Here is a 22226-nt window from a genome sequence, read left to right as displayed (position 1 = left end):
AGGCAGCTGTTCACTTTCGTTTAGGTCACATCTTTGGTCATTATTGTTGGGTATTTATGTGGTTTTCTGTTTATTGCACGTTATTTATTTTACACTTAGAAGTTAAAATTAATTGAGTTAAGCGCAGATAAAGGTTGATTTTATTTTAAAACACTGAGAATGACATATTACATTAAAATGTTCCGCAGCACTGTATAATAAATAGTATAATGATAAAAAGTTTATACGTTGAACATACAGAATTACATACAAAGCAACTAATAACAAATGGTGAAGAGAGCCCTGTCCAAAAGAGCTTACAATGGTTGTATATTATATCAAGAGTAATTCTGGTGTCTTTGTAATCATCTCAAAAACCAGTCATGGATAAAAACCAATCAGCAATCATAAAAAATATCCAAGTCAATATCTTTTTATTGGGTGCTTGCAGATAAGGGTAGAGAGAGAAACCAACAAATCTAAAAATGCAGTCTGTGGAGACATTATGTACCCTATTAGACAAAGAGAGCTTTTAAGGACATGAGGGAGTCAAGAACCATAGAGAGGCATGCTATATAAAGATTCTCTAATGGGGTGTGTGGCTCATAACCTCACTGTCATGAAATCCTTCAGATCATATTACTACAGTACATGTTTTGTTCTTTAAATGACAAAAACTTGGATCCAGCTGTAATGCTCTAGTTTTTATTAATATTTTGCAATTTGTCTGGCTGAAATTCCATTATGTAGAGCAAGTAAATTCTGTTTGGAATTTTGTGGTTTATTTAGTCACATGGGTAAAAGTGACAATCAATGACCACTTTCTCTGCTCTGTCCCAGTTGAACAATAAAAGGGAAATGTTATTCACTGCAATTTATCTGTTAATAACAGATAATTAATAAGTCAAACATTCACCCATGTTACTCTGTGATTTTTAAGGTACTTATTCCATTATATTTATATGTCATTACTGGCACCTACTTGTGTTGTTTTGCTGCCGTAGAACAGCTACATGTATCATTGGCCTTACTTAATCTCCCTAATCAGGGGTGATCCTATCCCCTTAGCAATTGCGCTCTCTGCACTAAAAGAACTGAATTTCCGGTTTAGTAACCAGAAGCTGCTTTTTGCCACCCTGGTAACTCGCGGGGCGCTTCCGCTTGTGGCAAGTTTCTCAACTCCCTACTTGATCTTTGCTGCCCCAGTAATTACTAAATTCACAGGCCATAAAACACTCCAAAGCTCCCCCTTAATTTCTATGGCAATTGCCAGACCCTACAGGTATACTTATTGGTCAAGTGATTGCCACAGAAATGAATGGGGCAATTCATGGCACTTTGTTGCCTGTCCTCCAAGCTAGAAATGACTCAGGTAGCAACACTCTGAATCACCCCATAGGATATTACCCATAGAAATGTGGCTTTGCTAGAATGTGTCTAGTTAACCACAGCTATCTGCGCTTTCTTTGTCATTCTCTAATTACAAAGAGATGAACCCACACATAAAATATTAGTTATAATAATCTGTCATTTACAGTACTAATTCTGACTGCTGCATTTTGCACACTGTGGGACATTATAAATTAGCCCTAATGAGAATACAGAATCCATCAATAGGAAATAGAGCGAGAAAACAGAAAATGCAATGTGATTTGGTTTTAAAGGAATATGTTATAGAATGTGCTATTCATTGAAGCATTTCCATTGCTCTTTATTTTTTATATGTTTGAATTATTTGCTTTCTCCTTCTGCCAGTTTTCAAATAGGGGTCACTGACCCTGGAAAGCAAAAAACTGTTACTCTGTGAGCCTACAATTTTATTGTTAATGTTATTTTTTTATAACTTTTGCTTCTATTTGGCCAATTTTTCTATTTCTAACAACTGCCTGGCTGCTAGGGTAAATTGCACCTAACAAACGGCTGCTAAATAAAATTCCTTATAATAAAATGGTTACAGAAAATAAAAGTTGAAAAACAATTGGCAAGTGTCTCAGAACATCACTGCCTGTGACAAACAGATTTTTTCTTTTGCAGATCTTCAATCCATTTTATATCTTCCAAGCTTACTCTTTATCTGTGTGGGCAACAAGTGGATATTTTTACAATGGTGGAATCATTTTATCCATGACAATTTTATCCATTTGTGCAACTTTGTATAATCTGAGAAAGGTGTGTATAAAAGTCAGCCTGCCAAAATATCAGCGTCTTATTCTGACTAAATATGGCAAAATCTCTTTTTTTCTTCTCCCCTAGCAATCAGTGAAACTACACAAAATGGCCCTGTCTTACAATAGCGTAATGGTTACCGTTCTTCGAAAAAATGGAGGTAATACTGAGATTTTCTGTTAAAGAAAACCATTGGGTTGTGGATTCTCACATAGAATTACTGAACTCCTAACAGTAAAGCATGGGATCTTCCATGTCTGGTGGAATAAATGAATGTTAGGATCACCAATAGCCACTGCCAATGCCACTTAGTCATGGGTGGAGAGTGGGTTCTATTACTAATTTTACAATCATTACAGAAAAGAATAGATAAATAAGGATTACTTTTGTTATTATTGGGACATTCATTCTGGGGCTTTAAGTGGATAAGGAAAAGATAGCATGTTTTATATTTATTACCTTGACCGGATAAAGAAGGTAGGCCATACTATAAACCTATAAGGTTTCTTTGAGATGTTTATGGTGGTGAAAGAAATGGTCAAGGCCATAAACCTCCACCCTAAAATTGATCTTTGTTAATTATACCTGCCATGCCTGAAAATTTGGTGACACAAAAAGTTTGCAAGAAAAACACCCATTGACTTTAATGTATTTGGAGAAAAAAGTTGCATGTGTATAAAAAAGTTACGCAGTAGTAATAAGTAAAAACGCCCATTGACTTTAATGCATTTGGAGTGAGACAAAAAAGTAGCGTGTGTAAAAAAACTTACGTGCGTCAAAAGTCACGAGTGTAAGAAAAGTTGTGCACATCACAAAAAAGTGCAGGCATTTTGCAATTTTTTTGTAAATTTTTAGCAGTTTCACAAATTTTTCAGCAGTTTTGCTTATTTTTCGGCAAAGAGAAACTGACCATATTTGCTCATCACCATTGGATTAGCGCCAATAACCATAAGCAGGTAGTAAAAATAGCCTCTTCCCGCCCCCTTATGTTACTCTCTCACCTAAATGATTTCGGGCTTCCACTAAGCTTTATGAATTCATATTGCATTTGTAAACCATCAGTTACAGGGATTGAATTTATTAACAAATTTTCATGAAGTCCCAGCAATACACCTATATCTTGCTGGATTCTCAACACTAGAAAAGGGGTTACTTAAGTGAAATATATCTGATTCAGGCAGTTAAAATTCCACAATTCAATGTCACATGAGTAATGTCCATTAGAACAAGTTTGTCATATAAGGGCGAGCACCCCTAAACTGCTCAATATACTGTACCTGTCAGTATCTGTGATGGAAGGGGATTACTCTAACCAATCTAAGCTTATATTCAAGAGATTTATATGTTAAACAACTTTGTCAAAACATTTTCAAGAAGGGTTATTTTCTTGTTCCTATTAATGGCAACGTAAATTGAGCCATGTGCTTTTATTTTAATTAGAAGTTAAAGAAGTAGAGTCTCAGTCGCTGGTGCCAGGGGATGTGATTATTATAACAGGAAGCAAGCTATTCTTACCTTGTGATGCCGTATTAATCAGTGGAAGTTGCACCATTAATGAGGGAATGTTAACAGGTATTGTATTCAAATATAATCTTATGTAATGAGTATACTTTCTTACTCTTTAATCCTCTTTCCCTTTGTTGTACTATTTATTTTAATATCCTTTTTTCATATAGTGCCAACATGTTTACACAGTGCTTTATAGAAATGATCATTCACATCAGTCCCTGCTCCCTGGAGCTCACAATCTAAGGTCACATTGGCACAATACATACCCTAGGGTTTATTTCACTGGGAGGCAAATTACCTGAATGTATGATATATATGATGATACAATTAGGGGAAAATGTATCAAAATGAGAACTTAGAGCTTAATACATACAAACTCACCAATGTTCTATTCATTCCTATGGGAAACATATTTATCAAAGAGTGAAAGTTAGTATTCCTCATTTGATAAATATACTTCTGAAAATCCCATAGGAATGAATAGAACGTGGGTGAGTTTATATGTATTAAGCTCTAAGTTCATATTTTGATAAATGTGCCCCTTAGTACTGAGGAAAAAAACTGGATTATTGAACTTCTTTTGAAAAAAATTTACCAATCAATCTTGATCAAATTTGGGTTTATTATATACAGATGCAGATCACTTAGCCCAATTAGACTAGCGACAAACATTATAGTGGAACACATGCCCCTGTGCCATTGTAATATATGAAAAACACCTCAAATCAAAAACACAGTAATGTCTAGTCCTGTTTAGAAGCACTCAGGACAAACATAAATTAACCTCTAATTACTTTTTAAATTGGCCTACACAATTTAATATTAATTCTAAATTGATCACAAAGTAATAGTACATCTTAATTTGTTGCTGGGTTGGGCTAGACTGGTATTTTTTATCCATAGCATTTTTATATGCTTCGTTCTACTGTATGCTCAGCATCCTTGAAATAATGAAAGCAACATTTAAACCAGTTAATGTATTCTTAATTATTGTATATCTGATACAATACTGCTATTTACCAAGTTTACTAAAGGAAAATTGCATTTCTTAGGGGAAAGTATTCCAATCACAAAGAATGCATTGCCTAATACAGAGGGCACCGTGCCATGGAAACTCCAGTGTGGAGAAGACTACAAGAGACACGTTCTGTTTTGTGGAACAGAGGTCATTCAGACAAAGGCACATGGTCTGGATCTGGTAAAGGCTGTTGTACTACAAACTGGTGAGTTTAAAAATAATGGTATTTCCCATCAAATTCTGCCATAGGCACCCCAAGTGATTTTAATCACTTACCTGACCCTCTGGGCCAGTGCTACTTCTGTAGAAGCTGATCCACAGCAATCGCAAAGAAACACACTTTTTTCTTAAAGTCTGCATTACACTGTACTGTGCATGAGCACTCACATGAAGAAAGAAGATAGAGGATAACGCTGTTGGTGCTCCTTTAAAAATACCCTGGGTTGTATTTTTCTGCTAACAGGATTAAGGGGCCGCCTCCTGGGCTTATTGGATTCTCAGTGCACACAAACAAGCCAAAGCACACATACATGCTAGACCACAACAGCCAATTAATGGACAGAGTTCTGTCTTTTGCTCCCCCACTTCTTCCTTCTTCAGATTCAATTCAGTCAGAAAAAGGTTTATCACTTGAAAACTCATGAACGAAATTCAATTTGAGTTGCAATTCAAATCAGAAAAACTTACCTCAGAGTTTATGAAGCAAAAACTCTATTAGTGTCTATGGGAAAAAACTGTAACTGAATAAGGAGAAAAAGATTTTTCTCCTTGAATTGAATCGCATCTGTAAGTTTTCACGTGGTAAGCCATGAGAATTTTTTTTCACTGAACTGAATCTGGCTCTAAATGTGATAAATATTCTCTACCTGATTCTACAGAAAGTAAATACACATAGGGGCAGATTCATCAAAGTACGAGATCAAATCCCGAAATGGGTAAAATTCGGATTAGATACAATAATTTCTGATGATCGAGAATTTCACGAAAATGCTTATGGAAAAATCGGAATAGTCATGATAATTTCGTATTGGTTGATCCGAAAGTCACTAAATTTTCATATCCAAACGATCGTAAATGGCGGGAAAACCTTTCTGACATTGATCCTTTAGTGCATGATTTTGGAAGCCTCCCATAGGACTCAATGGCACTCTGCAACTCCAACCTGACCCAAGGAAAGTCACAAAAACGAAGCTTTAATGAATCCGAAACTTTCGTACTCGGCACGAGAAATATGATTTTGTCGCGCAAATTGCCGCAAGGTACGAAAAAGTTGCACAAATTAACAAAAAAGTTGCAAAAAATACACACAGTACGAAAACTTAGAAAAAAATACGATTTTTTTAGTATTCGGATTCAATCGTACTTTAATGAATGTACCCCCTAATATATATCCATTAATATCATTAAGAATTTTAATAATTTGTAGCTTATCTGTGATTGTCAAGTTGGCACACAGGAAAAACACAATTATAAATATTGTAGATATTGCTGGATTAAGACATATTGTTCAAACTATGAACTGAAATCTTAGTTGAAGACTTGTGGGCTCATTTACGTTTGCAAGTGCAGCAGGCAAAATGCTATTTCAAGAGCAATCACCATGTTTATTCCCCACAATGCAGTCATTTTTCCAAGAAGTCCAGCATCATTGCAGTCGCAAAGGGGCAATGTGGCTGAAGCAATCTCACTGTATCTGACAAAATTGAATCTGATTTACTGCATGCACATTTTGGTGCAAGTTAGACACAACTGAGTGTATGGCTTTATTTATGGTGTCCGGCGTGTGAGAGATGTCTGCATCTACTGTTTTAGTCACAGGTGTGCTGTGTCTATTGACCTTTGGCATGAAGGAATCCCTGGAGCTACCACCTGGACAGGAGGTGGTAGTAGCTCCTGGGTTCCCCTGCATCAATAAGTGCAACAGTGCCCGATTCGGTATGGAAGGCAGGAAGGACTAAGTGACACCAAGCACACTATAAGGAGGTGCGAGGGGCACATTTGGATGTGCAAGTGAGTGTGGGGAAATTTGCAGTTGTAAATTACCCCTTATGCGTTGGAAGGTAAAAAATAGCAAACATTTGTAGCCCACTTTATGATTAGATGTGGCACTACCTGCTGATCTCTGACTATACTTGGCGCTTCCAGGAGTCCTGAGCCCCGCTTACTTTGGGGGAACAGCTATACTTTGTACTTTGGCGTGCCTCCACCCAGGATAGGGATAGACTGAACTATAACTCCCCTCCTGAGACTTAATATACTGCTCCTTTGTGGTGACTCCCAGCACTCCTGGCACCTTGCCCCCTCCCTGGGGTAGTTGCTTACCAGGCAGGTGGATCCTCCAGGAGAGACACACACACACTGATGTAATGCTGAACAAAGTGTTGTGTTTATTGGCAGAGTGGTATACAGCTTTGGCATACAGGATACACAGGATATGTCAGGATACTTTCTCTTTCCCTCAGGAGTCCCTCTCTCCTGGGATACCGGTAACACTCCAGCCAAATGACCCTCCCTTTGGGGTTCCCTCCGGTACTTCTCGCCAGAAGCCCCTCTCTAGGGCACTTCCCGGTACTCCCGCCAAGCGGACACCCCTTGGAGACCTCACCCCGGAAATATCACCCGGCTATCCCCCGGATTAGGCAAACTCCTATTCCTAACTCTTGTATCCCTGACTCCAGCTATCAATGCTGGGAGATCTTAATCTCATCTGCCTCCTGGTGGGGCCAAGCTGCCCAGCTAAATAATCCTGTCTACCACTCCTAGAATGGTCTATAACATACATCTAACTCACTAGACCCAGCCTGTCACTATCCTCTAGCCAGAGGGGTCCCAGGCATAAGACCTGAAGGCACATGGCTGCACAGCTTTATATACTGTGTGCACCCTGTGGCCTAACTATTGAACTGCAGGGAAGCTAAATCCCTGTTAACCCTTATAGTGCCAACCACCCAAGGTGTCCCACTACTAAAGTGTCACCCTCCCTTGGGCCTATCCTGGGGGCAACCTTCCTAGGGGACCCAAACTTTGGGGAACCCTATATTCTCCCCCCACAAGAAAAATGTCACCTCCCGGCTGACATACCTTTAACCAAACATATACATTTTACCATTGCATTTCTTATACCAAATACTTCTTCCACGGTCCCTCGCGGTGTCTGCGCAGAAACCTGTATCACCAGGGGAGGAAACAGTAAATACAATTTTACCTTTCCCACCACCCCCAAAGTCTTGGTATAAGTCCCATAGAGTCTTTGTCCTGAAAGAAATTGCACACATACTCAGAAATGCACAGGACAATTATCTCTCAAAAGAAAAAGAAATTTTTATTAAACTGCTCCTGTTCTCCCCCCTCCTCCTTGAGGGAGTCCTTACCCCCGGGTGATCAGCACCTCCTGGGGTCTTCCACCAACGGGTGGGGATATGCAACTCAAGTGGCAACTCCAGCCGGCAGCTGCTGAGCCCGTCCTGGGCAATAACCTGGGAGGGGATTTTTCCCCCTTCAACTGAGGAACTGCTCCCCTTCTTGGGAGAAGTGGTAGGCAGTCCAGGCCTCCACTGAATAAACAGGCAAGATAAACTTTACTCCTCTGGAGCATCCACCTCACACGAGGTAAGTGAATCTGCTCTTCACATCTGCATAGGGGATGTAATACCTGGGATGGGGCTTCTCCACCTTTCCACCTTCTGGCATGACATATTCAATGCTAAAGAACCGTGGTGTAGGGTTGTTCTTTCCACAGCTCTGGACAGCATGCTTTAACACTGTACGGCCCCACCACCATTCCTTCTCCCTGGAACGCACATGCTTCCATGCCTGTACTCTCTTGGCACGGTCAGGGGTTTTTAAGATATTGGGTGGCATTTTTTCCTTACGTTGGATTTCATCCACCACCCACTCCTCCATCATGTGTTCCAGTTTGTCATAAACCCACAGGGGTGCGTACGGTAGGAAATACCCCCACATCATATGTACTTTAAAGTTCAGCACCCTCTGTATCCTGGATACTGAGCGGAATACAGTGGGGTCAGCCTGGCCAGGCAAAACCCAGAAGTATTTTTCTTCCTCTGGGCTAACCCTAGGGGGGGCCAGAAAACTCGTGGGGGAGCCCAACACTGCTCTCACACTGTCCCCAGCTTCATCCCCAGAATCCTCTGCCCCCGTGGTATATTCACTCTGTGAGCGGGGCCTTTCCGGACCATAGGGAGGTGGTGCCGGATCAGCTCTTAGCGCTTGCAGGTATGAAGGGGGAGCCAGGACCTCATCCAGCCCGGATTCAGACGGCGCTGGTGATGGGGGCCCCATGGCCTCAGACCAGGCTTGGTCTCTCACCCCTTGATAAGCGCCCCTCTTGGGCCCTCCCTTGCGCCTGCGGGATCTGGGTAGCGTAGCCCGCTTAGCATCCCCCTCTACAGGTGGGTCAGGGGTAGGGTGGGTATCACTTTGGGCCCCCTCCGCACTCACCTCTTCGGCCGCCGCTTCCACCGCCAGAGAAGTACAAGATGCTGTATAGGCGGGAGCGCAGGCCCCATCCGGGTCTACCTCCCTTCCTGAAGGGTCCCCCTCCAGGGCTGGGACAGCAGGCACTTCTTCCCGCTCCTCTTGGTCTTCCTCCTCACTGAGGATAAGCCCCTCACAGGCATCGGTGACGTCCGCCACCTCGAGTACTTGCGCCCCCCGGGGGCCCACTCCGAGTGGTCCACACCAGTAGGGTCGGTCGCAGGTGGGGCAGCTAGACTCCGGATGTTTTAAAGATCCAAACGACTCGGTTTCGCACCCGCCACACAGCGGTACCATCCAATGGAGGGAGTCGTTTACTCGCATCTCCGCAAAGCTGCCCGACCATATGAATCTGCGGCCGGTGTCCTCCATCCGCACGGCTCCCCGTCCGGGCATCCTAGCTGGAGGTGAGGGTCCCCGCCCAGGTGGCAGTGGCTTGCTAAGATTAGGCATTCCAATGCTTGTCACTGTCTGCGCAGATAGCTCCTTCTCCCAGCTCAGACGCACACGCTCTGGCTAACTTCCAAAATGGCCGCGGTGACGTCACCGGCCAAGCCGCGCCCACTCAGTTTGGCGCACTTTTCCAGCCACACGGTTGGCTAGTCGCTCTAATGGGCGGTTCCAACAATCAGGAAAGTTCTGCCTCCTCCCCCTCACGGGAATTTCCCGGGTCTGTTTGGCGCCACAGTCCTGCAATCTGATTGGCCCAAAGCAACTCCTCTGCTCTTTTGGCGCCAATTATCCCTCACTGGATACAGATTCAGGGTGCCCAAAATTTAATCCAGACGGAGGTCAGGCTTCCCAATTCACACCAGGCCCAAATGCTGTTATGGCCCTTCTGCACTGTATTTGCTGTTCTTTTGCTGTTTCGAAAGATCTCAGCAGTGCCTCCAAATGTAGCCCACTTTATGATTAGATGTGGCACTACCTGCTGATCTCTGACTATACTTGGCGCTTCCAGGAGTCCTGAGCCCCGCTTACTTTGGGGGAACAGCTATACTTTGTACTTTGGCGTGCCTCCACCCAGGATAGGGATAGACTGAACTATAACTCCCCTCCTGAGACTTAATATACTGCTCCTTTGTGGTGACTCCCAGCACTCCTGGCACCTTGCCCCCTCCCTGGGGTAGTTGCTTACCAGGCAGGTGGATCCTCCAGGAGAGACACACACACACTGATGTAATGCTGAACAAAGTGTTGTGTTTATTGGCAGAGTGGTATACAGCTTTGGCATACAGGATACACAGGATATGTCAGGATACTTTCTCTTTCCCTCAGGAGTCCCTCTCTCCTGGGATACCGGTAACACTCCAGCCAAATGACCCTCCCTTTGGGGTTCCCTCCGGTACTTCTCGCCAGAAGCCCCTCTCTAGGGCACTTCCCGGTACTCCCGCCAAGCGGACACCCCTTGGAGACCTCACCCCGGAAATATCACCCGGCTATCCCCCGGATTAGGCAAACTCCTATTCCTAACTCTTGTATCCCTGACTCCAGCTATCAATGCTGGGAGATCTTAATCTCATCTGCCTCCTGGTGGGGCCAAGCTGCCCAGCTAAATAATCCTGTCTACCACTCCTAGAATGGTCTATAACATACATCTAACTCACTAGACCCAGCCTGTCACTATCCTCTAGCCAGAGGGGTCCCAGGCATAAGACCTGAAGGCACATGGCTGCACAGCTTTATATACTGTGTGCACCCTGTGGCCTAACTATTGAACTGCAGGGAAGCTAAATCCCTGTTAACCCTTATAGTGCCAACCACCCAAGGTGTCCCACTACTAAAGTGTCACCCTCCCTTGGGCCTATCCTGGGGGCAACCTTCCTAGGGGACCCAAACTTTGGGGAACCCTATACATTATTAGGGCTTATATATTTGGGGGGCAAACTTACTTTTTTAATGAAAAATGAATGTTTTTTTTTTAAAAAATCTTTGCCATTGCTGTGATCGTTGTGGCTGAATTTATATTTTTATATTTAGGATTTAACACAGCAAAAGGAGATCTGGTGAGAGCCATTCTGTATAACAAGCCTGTAAATGTTAGACTGCATAAAGAGGCCATTCGATTCATTTTTGTACTTGTGGGAATTGCCTCGTGTGGAGTTATATACACAGCTGTTATCTACACAATTAATGGGGTAAGTCCAATTGCCACATCAGGTAAGATATAATATTAGGTGTCATTTACCGACACCTTGGACACAAGTACAAGTGGACTAAGGATATTAACCATGAGGAAAGCAGCAACGCCTCACAGGTTACCTGGGGTGGCAAAAAAAAGCACACTCCTTAGTGTTTGTTTAAAATGCACTTGCATCAGGGATCTGGCACCTACACTGGAACCTACTTGCCTCCTCTCTCCCACCCTTCATGAATACAGCACTGCTTAATGCAAACAGCACTATATTTATAGAAAAAGCACAGGTTTCAATGCACTGTTTTGGAGTACAGAGGCATTCAGCAATTTTTCTTTGTTCACGGCAGGGCACAAAGTGCAAGAAACATGCAGGGGCATGTTGAGAGAAAGTAGCTGTAAAGAAGTATAATTTTAATTGGCGTTTTAAACTGTGTAACAATATCTGGTTATTTATATATATTTTTTAACAAATTGTTACCAACCAGGGTTGTTTTCAACACATTTTACACATACCACTTTTTTCAACTGCTCCTGTTGCTTCAGGTCTGGAAAGGTGCAAAAATGTGTGTTGTCTTCCAGGATGTTCTAAAGAGTAACACAAATTGGCAAATTTAAGATTTTACATATGGATATACTGTATATATATATATACAGTATATATATATATATATATATAGAGAGAGAGAGAAAATAATCATCTGTGGCCAGCACACCCTTCAATGTTTCATCAAAACATTTTTTTTTTTTTTTTTTATTGCAGATATATTGTTAAAACCAACATTTCGGTCCTTGTTAGGACTTTTCTTATCCTTGAGAAAGGTCCTAACAAGGACCGAAATGTTGGTTTTAACAATATATCTGCAATAAAAAAAAAATTTTTTTGATGAAACATTGAAGGGTGTGCTGGCCACAGATTATTTTCTATGCATACATAATTTTGGCTAAGCACCCCGCAGAATATTGAGCCTTGGAGTGCGGACACCATTTGGATTGTTATATATATATATATATATATATATATATTTATATGAAAGAGAAGATGGGAATTCATTCTTTAAGTTTTCTCTGAGTTTAACTGAGTTTAATTTATAGGCAATCTAATTTACTGCGCATTTCCATTATTTTTAAGTGTTAATTCTGGATCCCATATTTATATATAGACCACAAAATTGGAGTGATAATATTGTAGTTTAATTCCAATGATACCATTCTCTCTCACATCATAATCTATTCTACACCCCAAAAACCTTGTGGATGTCTTAATTGACAGTTTCTTTATGCTTGAATATTTCAAAATCCCCCCTTCTGTGTCCACTTCCATTAACACTTCCAACGTTCATTATTTCATCTCCAAAGCCTTTCTATTTTTGGTGGTTTCTGAGATATTTGTATTTTTACACTGCTAAATGGAGGCTTTTAGCTCAACTGAGAAGCTGAAACCCAAGTGTTACCTGAATCCAGGAAGTGACCAGACAGTGCATAGAAAGCCTGTCGGTATAAAACTGTCTAAAACCACTAATATCTCAGAAACTACTTTCAATAGAAAATTAATGGAAATTGCAAAAGTGCTTTGAATTAGTTTACACAATTTTGGGGGGGGGGTTTGGATCCCTTTTATGACTTTTTATTAGATTACATATGTTGTATTACTTATATACATTACATACATATGTTGGTAACCATGTTTCAGTGCACGCATGTATGAGGAAAGTACAAAGGTCTGTAATGAAATTCTTGTTAACCATGTTAACCCTTATTAATCGAGGAAAGGGAAACTACAACTCTAACACCTGTTAATACAACAAACTCCTGCCGAATTACCAAACCAACAAGGGTATATGGAGTAAACTATAGTTCAGAGAAGAAGAAAGATAACCCTTTTAATGTTGGTAAGGAGAATTTAAGTTAAGAATGATAGTTTTACCTTTTTGATTTTGTAGTCGCTGAATGTCAGTAATTGACTATTGAGCAGCTAACTCTCTCATCCCAGTAATAATTTCAATAGAGAAAAATTCAGCACCTATCTGAATTTCAGTGGTTATATAAATGGGGTGGTGAAATAAACTGTTTACTAAATTAAAATAATCCTACAGTATGTGAAATTCATCACTGAATTAATGCAAGTGCTAACAAATCAATTGATGATTAAGTGATTAGTGCTTAATTGCTGCTTGTTTGTAAATGATCACTTTATAAATGAAATTATTATGCTTAAGTATTGTAACTAAGCATTCTATCCCTTTATCTAGGCGAGTGTAAGCCAGACAGTGGTGAGGTCTCTTCATCTTCTAACAGCCGCTGTGAATGCTGCTTTACCGGCTTCCCTGACAATTGGTCTTCTCAATGCTCAGAAAAGACTGAAGAAGCTGGGGATTTTCTGTATCAGACCCCAGAGAATCAATATTGCTGGTCAACTGAACCTTGTATGCTTTGATAAAGTAAATACAAATAAAAATAGTGAAACAGACCATATATTTTGTTTAACTAAGATATCATGGGGATTTCCCTGCTTATTCACATTCCTAACAATCAGTATTATTATAAGAGTAATTACCAGTTTCAGAAATTAATTTTACCCTTTTGTAACGCTTCTATCTGCTTCATGGTCGAACTGGACTGGTGGGATACCTGGGAAAAACCTGGTAGGCCCCACCAGCCCAGAATTCCACCCCCCCCCCCGCATAGGCCGCATTTTTAAAGGTAAGGAGAAAGAAGGAGGTATGCAATACGCAGTGCGCTTGTGGGCGTGGGCGTGGGCGTGGGATGGACGGAGGATGGAGGGCCCTGGACTCAGCAAGGAGGACCCTTGAAAACACCGCCCTGCTGGGCTCAGTCCGATGCTGAACTAATTTGAAGCACCATGCCTGATGGCTACTAAAAACATTAAAGAAAATAGGATTGTTTTACCATCAGTATGGATTTATGGAAGCATTAGTATATTGCATTAAAAGATGCAGTTTTATTATTACAGACTAAAACCAAATCAATAAAAAATTATGTTGTTATGTTTAAACAGGAAATTGAAGTAAAAATGCCATATAGTGATGCTTTTTGGATAATGGGTTTCCTGATAATAGATCCCAATAGATCCCTGTTATTATGTTGTCTTTTTCTTGGGTTTCAGAGTTCATCACTAGTTACATATATAGGGTTTGTAGGTGTAACTGCAAGCATATCTGACTTTAATTCTGTTTATTTACACACAGACAGGTACTTTGACAGAAGATTCCTTAGACTTATGTGGCGTTGTTCCTTCTGATGGAAACAGGCAAGTCTTTGTTGGTTTCTTTAGCTGTAGTCTTTACCAACCTCACAATAACACCAGTTTTGTAATTATAACGCACATTTATAGGAGAAGGAAAGTTACAATCACTAGGGAGGGGGCACCCACAAGTGATTGCAATCATTTACCTGATACCTCAGGCCGGTGCTCCTGTTAGCAAAAAACTGCACCAGCCCAGCGATCTCTTCCTTCACTTATCTATCTTCAGAATACCGGGATCTGTGCATGTGCTGTAGTGCGAAAAAGCCAATTCTGGTGTTTAATTATGGCTTTTTACTGTGCAAGCAATGCAAAGGCAGAAGAAGGAAAAGGATCGCATGGTCATAGGTACCCAAGTCAGTGCAATTTTCTGTTAACAGGATCACCGGCCATGGTTATCAGGTAAGTGATTACAATGGGTGCCTAACACTTTGGCACCCCCTAGTAATTAGACTTTTCCTTTACCTTTAAATGACTAATATGTCCCACTGCTGTGTTTGTTTTTCTAGGTAATATATATTTTTATGCTACTGTGTCAGCCTGGCCATTTGTGTCTGATCAGTTGCATGTTGGTATACGCAGTTCCCTAACCTGCTATATGTGCCTGGATATAATCCAAGAAAATGTTAGTCTGTGACTGAATTAATTCCTTTCTGTACCTTTAGCTTTCAGGATATACATTTATTCACCTCTGGAGAAACCTTACCATGGGGCCCTGTGCTTGGAGCTATGGCAAGCTGCCACTCTCTCATTATGCTGGATGGTGAGATACAAGGAGACCCACTGGACATAAAGATGTTTGAAGGAACAGGCTGGGTAATAATGTTTCTGCAGTAATATAACATGGGAAAAGCGACAGTTGTCAATATAAATATAAACCAATTTTCCATTACATAATGCTGACAATTAGAACTGATTTTTACCACACTTTTCTTTAATTATAGATGAAGGAATAGAAATGCTGATTTACATTGCTGTCCTTATTCATAGGGATTAAAGCAGATTGCTTTAAGTAGTACTTCTTGCAGGTTACTAAGAATAAATCTCCCATAGAGAACTGTGTTATCATTTGCAAAAGTGTCAGTTCACTTGTGAGAATTTTCACATTTTATTTCTTTAATATATTGTGACAAGAAAAAAAAATTCAAGTATACTTGTTTTTATATGCTTTTGCCACTGTTGTGGCAAATGCGAAAAGATGTAACTACTGCGTGTGCAGTGGGAGAGATGGGGGCCCAGGGCAACTGAGTGAGGTGGTGGGATCCCATACATGTACTACCAATAACAGATGGTATTTTAATAAATATATCCACCTGATATACTCAGTTGGTATCACTGTGCCTGGTACCATTCTTCATGTTGTTGTCATTATCTTACATATATATTTTAAATCTGGTGCCAAGATGAGTTATAGCCAAAAGGTGCTTTGGCAGCCACTTTTCTGTAGCGGAGAACAGCGTTGGGCAAATCTCTACTACTGAATCAGAAGTACCACGTGTGAAGCAGGCAGAGCAGTGACAAGCAGAACCTCCCCTCTTAAAAATTCTAGCTTGAACATTGTTCTTCCAAAGAAGTGCTGGTCAAAATATCTGTATGACATAGGCTGAAGCCAGATGTGCCCAAACTGTGGGGCTACGGGTGGTGCAAAGGCATTTCATGGTGGGCCCAAATTAAAGGCCACTTAGGGTAAATGTTTAGTTTAGAGGTGGGAGATTTAGGGGCTGATTTACTAAAATTCATTTCGTTCTGACCTTGGAAGTCATACAAGCTCGACATGGTATACATTTGAATGAAACTCAATCATTGTTGTATTTATAAAATGTCACACACGTATGCAAATAGACCAAAGGAATTCTGGGAACAAATTCCTCAGTATATTGCAGGGTTTTCTGATCAGCTTAGGTAGAGCCAGGAGTGGGGCTTCACGAACAAGTCAAAAGGGTTGAGGAAACTGCCTCATACCTACGCAAATAGACCAAAGCTTTAGCCTATAGAATAAACCCATGTAAATGGGATTTTTTTAGGAGCCTTAAGTAATTTGTTCCCAGAATCCCTTTATTTATTATCTTCTTTAATTACTCCAGCAACCATTTAACCATTTCTTAGAAAACAATGTGTTTAAGTTTCATTTGAAACTGGGTGAAATAGAAAACAATGAGGGGATTAACTTTCCCTTGAAAATGTGTGAAATAGAAAACAATGAGGGGATTAATTCTCCTTGAAACTGGATGAAACAGAAAACAACAGGGGGATTAAATTCTTCTTTAAAATGTGTCAAGGACAGGCTGTCCTCCACTATTCTAAGCCTCCACAGGACTCAGTGGTACTTGACAGATCAAACCTGTTGATTTTTTTGACAAAAAAAAGTTAACTAAACATTTATAAATCACGAAGTATGAGATATTTTTGAAAAACTCAACATTTTCCGGGAAAATTTCATAAAAACTTGAGTACTTGCAAAAACCCATTTGTAAAACTTGAAAATATCTAGAAGAAAAAAAAAAATCGACTTTTTCTCAAAATTGTTTAGTAAGTGTGCCCCTTAAAGTCTACATTTATTTGCTGCCCTGGTATTCCTGGGACTGTAGCAGAATCACTGATATTACAAGGTGTTATTACATATGTATCCTTTTTGTGAAGTAAGGGGGGCCCTGCCCAAAGGAAGGCCATAACGGGTGTCTTTAAACAAAAAAATTGAAAAAAACAGTGTAAAGGGAATACCTCAGGCAAGTTGTAACGGCTACCAAAATGTATTTGATGGATATAACCCCATGTAGAAATGAATGCATAAGGAGAAAATGTACAACTGATTTCAACATGACAAAATCTTCTAACAGGAACTTGAAAACCATTCAAAACATGGAACAGAAGAATCAGGATCTATTTCAAGTACAGTGGTGAAACCCGGACCCAGAGCTGGCAAGGTAAGTCTATAAAAGCATTGTGCATATATCAGCCCTTACAAATGTTCTCATACTGCTATTTCTCTCTGTGAGCTTATCTATCATTGCACTATAGGCCTACAGGTCATATATGTTGCATAAGTATATGCCATATAGGATGAAATTCATTTGCCACCCAATAAAACAAAATCCTTCTATGTTGTTTTCCTTTCTTTAGGTCCCAGTGGAAGGCATTGCCATCCTGCATCAGTTTCCCTTTTCCTCTTCCCTTCAGCGCATGTCAGTTGTTGCACAGATTACTGGTGAGAGTGGCCTCACGGTGTTTATGAAAGGCGCTCCTGAGATGGTTGTTAAGTTCTGCAAACAAGAAACAGGTGATACAATTTGTACAGCTATAAACATACCCTTCACTAAAAATAAAAGCTTATTTGACATGTTTAGAAAAAAAGGCCTCTTTCTGTATTCAGTGTTTTGTATTCAGCTTTGTTGCATGCAAGAGGAGCAGTAGGTAGGCTTCTGAATGAAGAACTTGTTAACACCTATTTATGACAGGCCCTAAATCTCCCTTACCCTTGTCAGCACTATGCTCTGTGTCTTGTGCTGGATTTTCTATTTGGAGCAAAGTGCAGAGTGCTGAGGATATAAGGGATAGCAGTGCGGACAGCAGTTAGTTTGTCACACCAACATTTTATGTAGATGTTCTCAAGTCAAAAGGATCTGAAATCAGGCCAAATATACTTTAAAAGTACTTATGAGACCCATATATATTTTGCCTTGCAGTGCCCCTCAATCTTTCAAAGAAGCTTGAATTTTACACGACACAAGGTTTTAGAGTCCTGGGACTTGGATATCGATTATTAGAAAAGGAAAGCCTACAAATCATTCAGCATCTGGAACGGTGAGCAGGATCATGGCTGTAGAGAGTTTTGGCTTTTGCTTGGTATTTTGTCAAATGTAATCATTTGCTGAAACTAGACTAGTTTAAATGTACTGCTATGTGTGCAAATGCAGTGTGTATCACAGCAATCAAAGCTGTCAGACTGTAAGTGTGTGAATGGTTTCTCAGTATTTATAGTACACATCCAAGTACACATTTTTTTATTCTTTTTTTTTTTACAGTGAAACAGTGGAGAAAGATATAATTTTTCTAGGTTTACTGATACTGGAAAATAACCTGAAACCAGAAACAAGGGGGGTGCTTCAGGAACTCACTGAAGCCAAGATAAGGAGTGTGATGATCACAGGTACTCATTAAAAAAGCATGCTGAATGGAATTATTCTAAAGATTTGTGAGCAGTGGGGTGAGAGTTTCTAGGACTTTTTTTTCCAACACATTTGGTGCTGAAAAAGGGGACTTCAAGGTCTACAGCTAATAACTGTAATGGCTTTATCCTTCTTTCTAAATGTTTTTTTAATCCACACCAGCCCAAAACTAACTCTTTTGGCTCATTTACTGTAGGCAAGGGTGCAAGAGTACTTAGTGAACTGATGCCACTCCCCTTAGATATATCCACTAACTGTAGCTCTCTTGACCAAAGTTTCCCCACTGCACTGATAGGCACAAGGGATCCCAAGTGTTGTGCAAAGTGCATGGTGGGGGAAGCTGTCAAAAATGTGACTTTCACTACTTAATAAATGAGTTCTTATAGAACTTGATTTATCATTGTTGGCCTTGTCTTTGAAAGTCATTGGGAAACTGCCTGTGTCATTGTAACTACCATAACAATAATAGAGAAAGCTTGCAATTTCTTTACAGTTCAAAAAGATGGAAACCTATATATTACACTTTGTATGAGGAAACCAACATTTATTCTACGCAAGTCTTTTCATTTTCATAATCACAGAGTTGGTCTAACACCGAATGACCTCTTCCTACAAGGGGCAAATAGCTGTAGCTTCATCCGTCCCAATTTTTATCAAACCTTGTACCAATTAAAATGTACTTGAAGTGTCTTTGTTGGCAGATAGAAAAGAGAAAGTTATGCAGGCAGGGTATGCAGAGCAAAGCAGTGAGGGAAAAAATAAAAAGTACAAGGGCAGATAGAAACCCCCAGTAGGGCTATAAACAGAGAGAAGAAAATGATAGTCAAATAAAGTTTTGTTGATTTTAAATTTTACTTTGTCTAAGGGGATAATCTGCAAACAGCTCTTCATATTGGTGTGACTTGTGGCATGATTCCAAAATCCAGCAAAATAATCACAATAGAAGCCAAAGAACCCCAAAATGATTCTCCTGCAGCGATCACTTGGAAAACCATGACAGAAACTCATGAAAATGGACACAAAGAGAGTGTAAGGCCTTTCTGATTTAGTTCAATCTTTCTCCAAGATGCTTTACAATGAATGTAATTCATTAGAGTAAGGGGGATATGTAATAAAAGGTATAAAGTTTTCTACAGTCCTGATAACATAGAGCAGTGAACAGCAACTGTCCAGTCACTTCTCCCTGTCCCCAAGTAGAGGGAACTAGGAGGTACTCTAACATATTTACTGCCTATGCCACAAAATTGCCAGTATGCGATAGTCTTTCTATCAGTGTATAGTGTGTATAGATTATGGTGCACAAAATAACTGACACACTGAAATCTCTGCTGAGTGAGCAACTTTACAAGGCCCATAAACAGGGGTGCTGCTGCCATGAGGCGAGCTGAGATACTTGCCTCAGGCGGCAGTGCCCCTGAAGTTAAATTCGACTTCTGCTAGTCTCTTGATGTTCCTCTGAAATATATTTTACCTGTTGAGATAGTCCAAACAATGAAAGCATGCTTAATCCGTGTAAATACTAATACCTTACATATTGCTGCCTCAGTCTGGCTAATCTATACACATGGCTCTAAAATCAAAGCTAAACTTTTAAAAATATTTGACGAGGCTGTAGATATTGATCCTTAATGGCAAATAGAAAATATTATGTGCATGAGCAAAAACAAATAGTGTAGCACTTGATAACTGGCCTATTGCAATAAATGACATTACATATATTTAATACCTACAAATCATCACGTATACATATTGAAAATTCATATATAGTTATGTGTTACTATAATGTGACTTTATATTTTCAGGGTTCTCATTTCGACATCAGTGATAAATGGGATCATAACAGTTTTTCAACAGAAGCTTTTCACTTTGCAACAGATGGGAAGTCCTTTCAGATTTTATTGCAGCATTTCTACAACCTAGTCCCAAAGGTTGGTACTGCAGAGAAAACATTTATATAGCTGAAACTGTTATTAACTACAAGGAAGCAAATCAGGCAAGCTAAAATAGAGTTGGAAAGAGGTATTGCAGCTAGGAGTAAAATGAAAAGAGGCGCTTGCGAGGGGACATCATTACTCTGTACAAGTACATTAGAGGGGATTATAGGCAGATGGGGGGTGTTCTTTTTTCCCATAAAAACAATCAGCGCACCAGAGGCCCCCCCTTTAGATTAGAGGAACGGAGCTTCCATTTGAAGCAGCGTAGGTGGTTTTTCACGGTGAGGGCAGTGAGGTTGGGGAATGCCCTTCCTAGTGATGGGGTAATGGTAGATTCTGTTAATGCCTTTAAGAGGGGCCTGGATGAGTTCTTGAACAATCAGAATATCCAAGGCTATTGTGATACTAATATCTACAGTTAGAACTAGTGGTTGTATTTATAGTTTATGTGAGTGTATAGATTGGTAGGTGTGGGTTAGGTGTGCTGGGTTTACTTGGATGGGTTGAACTTGATGGACACTGGTCTTTTTTCAACCCTATGTAACTATGTAACTATGAATAGGACAAAAATGAAGCAAGAATGGGCGGGACCCTTATTTTCACAGGGGGAGGGGGTCAGTTCGTTGATGAGAATAGGGAAAAAAGCAGAAATTCTAAACTCTTATTCTTCTCTTATTTCATCTCTTATTTTTCCTCAAAACTGAAGAGCCAGCTAATTAAAGCTTCCCTTTTAATAGGCCCAATTCTAGTAATATACAGTAACTACTGATGCATGGGTCACTCAGGAGGAAATTCAAAAGAGACTTGAACATGTAAAGATAAACAAAGGTCCAGGACAAAATGGTATTAAAAGAGCTTAGCCAAAACTCTTCACTTAATTTATCAGGATTCATTGAGGTCTGGCATAGTGCAGAGGAACTGGCGAATTCCTAATGTGGTGCCGTTATTCATAGGCAGAGGGTGACTTTTCTTTGTTTAGGGAGGCTAAAGATGGGCCATACATAGACTGACTTAACTCTTTTACTGCCAACGACGTATGGCATACGTCGAGGCAGTAAAAGGGCTTAAATGCCAATGACTTGTCCCATACGTCGTTGGCATTTAAGCGCAGCTCTCTGCAGCGGCGGCATGTGCTGCCACTGCAGAGAGCTTCTATCCATGACAGCCCCCCTGGGCAACGTGCCAGGGGGGCTGTCATGAGGGTCCTGCGAGACGATCGCTCGCAGGACCCTCCAGGAAGCAGCAGACGCGATCGCATTGCGTCTGCTGCTTCCTCCTTCCCCCCTGCCGGCCGGCCCACTAAAGGGGAGGCGATCAGGTCTTCAGGACAGGTAAGGACTTTTTTTTTTTTTTCCATTTACACACTTACACACACACTTACATACATTTATACACACTTACATACATTTACACACACTTACAGCACACAGTTTTGTTTTTGTTTTTGTTTTTTTTTTTTCATTTTTCACACTTTTATACACTTATTTACACTCATATACACACTTACACTATAACACAACTTTTACACATGTACACACATGTATACACAAACACTTTG

At 40.4% G+C, this 22226-nt stretch overlaps 1 protein-coding gene across 1 annotated transcript in view; it reads left to right on the top strand.

The window, feature by feature from the left end:
* atp13a5l.2 (ATPase type 13A5 like gene 2) overlaps nt 1-22226 on the top strand; it is a 52664-nt gene that overhangs the window by 8848 nt on the left and 21590 nt on the right. The window contains exons 7-20 of the mRNA XM_004914365.3: nt 2014-2148; nt 2233-2305; nt 3586-3717; nt 4707-4877; nt 11150-11307; nt 13556-13744; nt 14513-14574; nt 15234-15384; nt 17406-17492; nt 17689-17845; nt 18252-18369; nt 18591-18715; nt 19600-19763; nt 20537-20662. Of these exons, the coding sequence (XP_004914422.3) occupies nt 2014-2148; nt 2233-2305; nt 3586-3717; nt 4707-4877; nt 11150-11307; nt 13556-13744; nt 14513-14574; nt 15234-15384; nt 17406-17492; nt 17689-17845; nt 18252-18369; nt 18591-18715; nt 19600-19763; nt 20537-20662 (1848 nt within the window). The remainder of the gene's footprint in view (nt 1-2013; nt 2149-2232; nt 2306-3585; nt 3718-4706; nt 4878-11149; nt 11308-13555; nt 13745-14512; nt 14575-15233; nt 15385-17405; nt 17493-17688; nt 17846-18251; nt 18370-18590; nt 18716-19599; nt 19764-20536; nt 20663-22226) is intronic.

This window comes from Xenopus tropicalis, chromosome 5 (genome assembly GCF_000004195.4).
Source record: "Xenopus tropicalis strain Nigerian chromosome 5, UCB_Xtro_10.0, whole genome shotgun sequence".
In the NCBI taxonomy this organism is placed as follows: Eukaryota; Metazoa; Chordata; class Amphibia; order Anura; family Pipidae; genus Xenopus; species Xenopus tropicalis.
The sequence above is the reverse complement of the archived record's forward strand: the minus strand, read 5'-3'. Positions and strand labels throughout refer to the sequence as shown.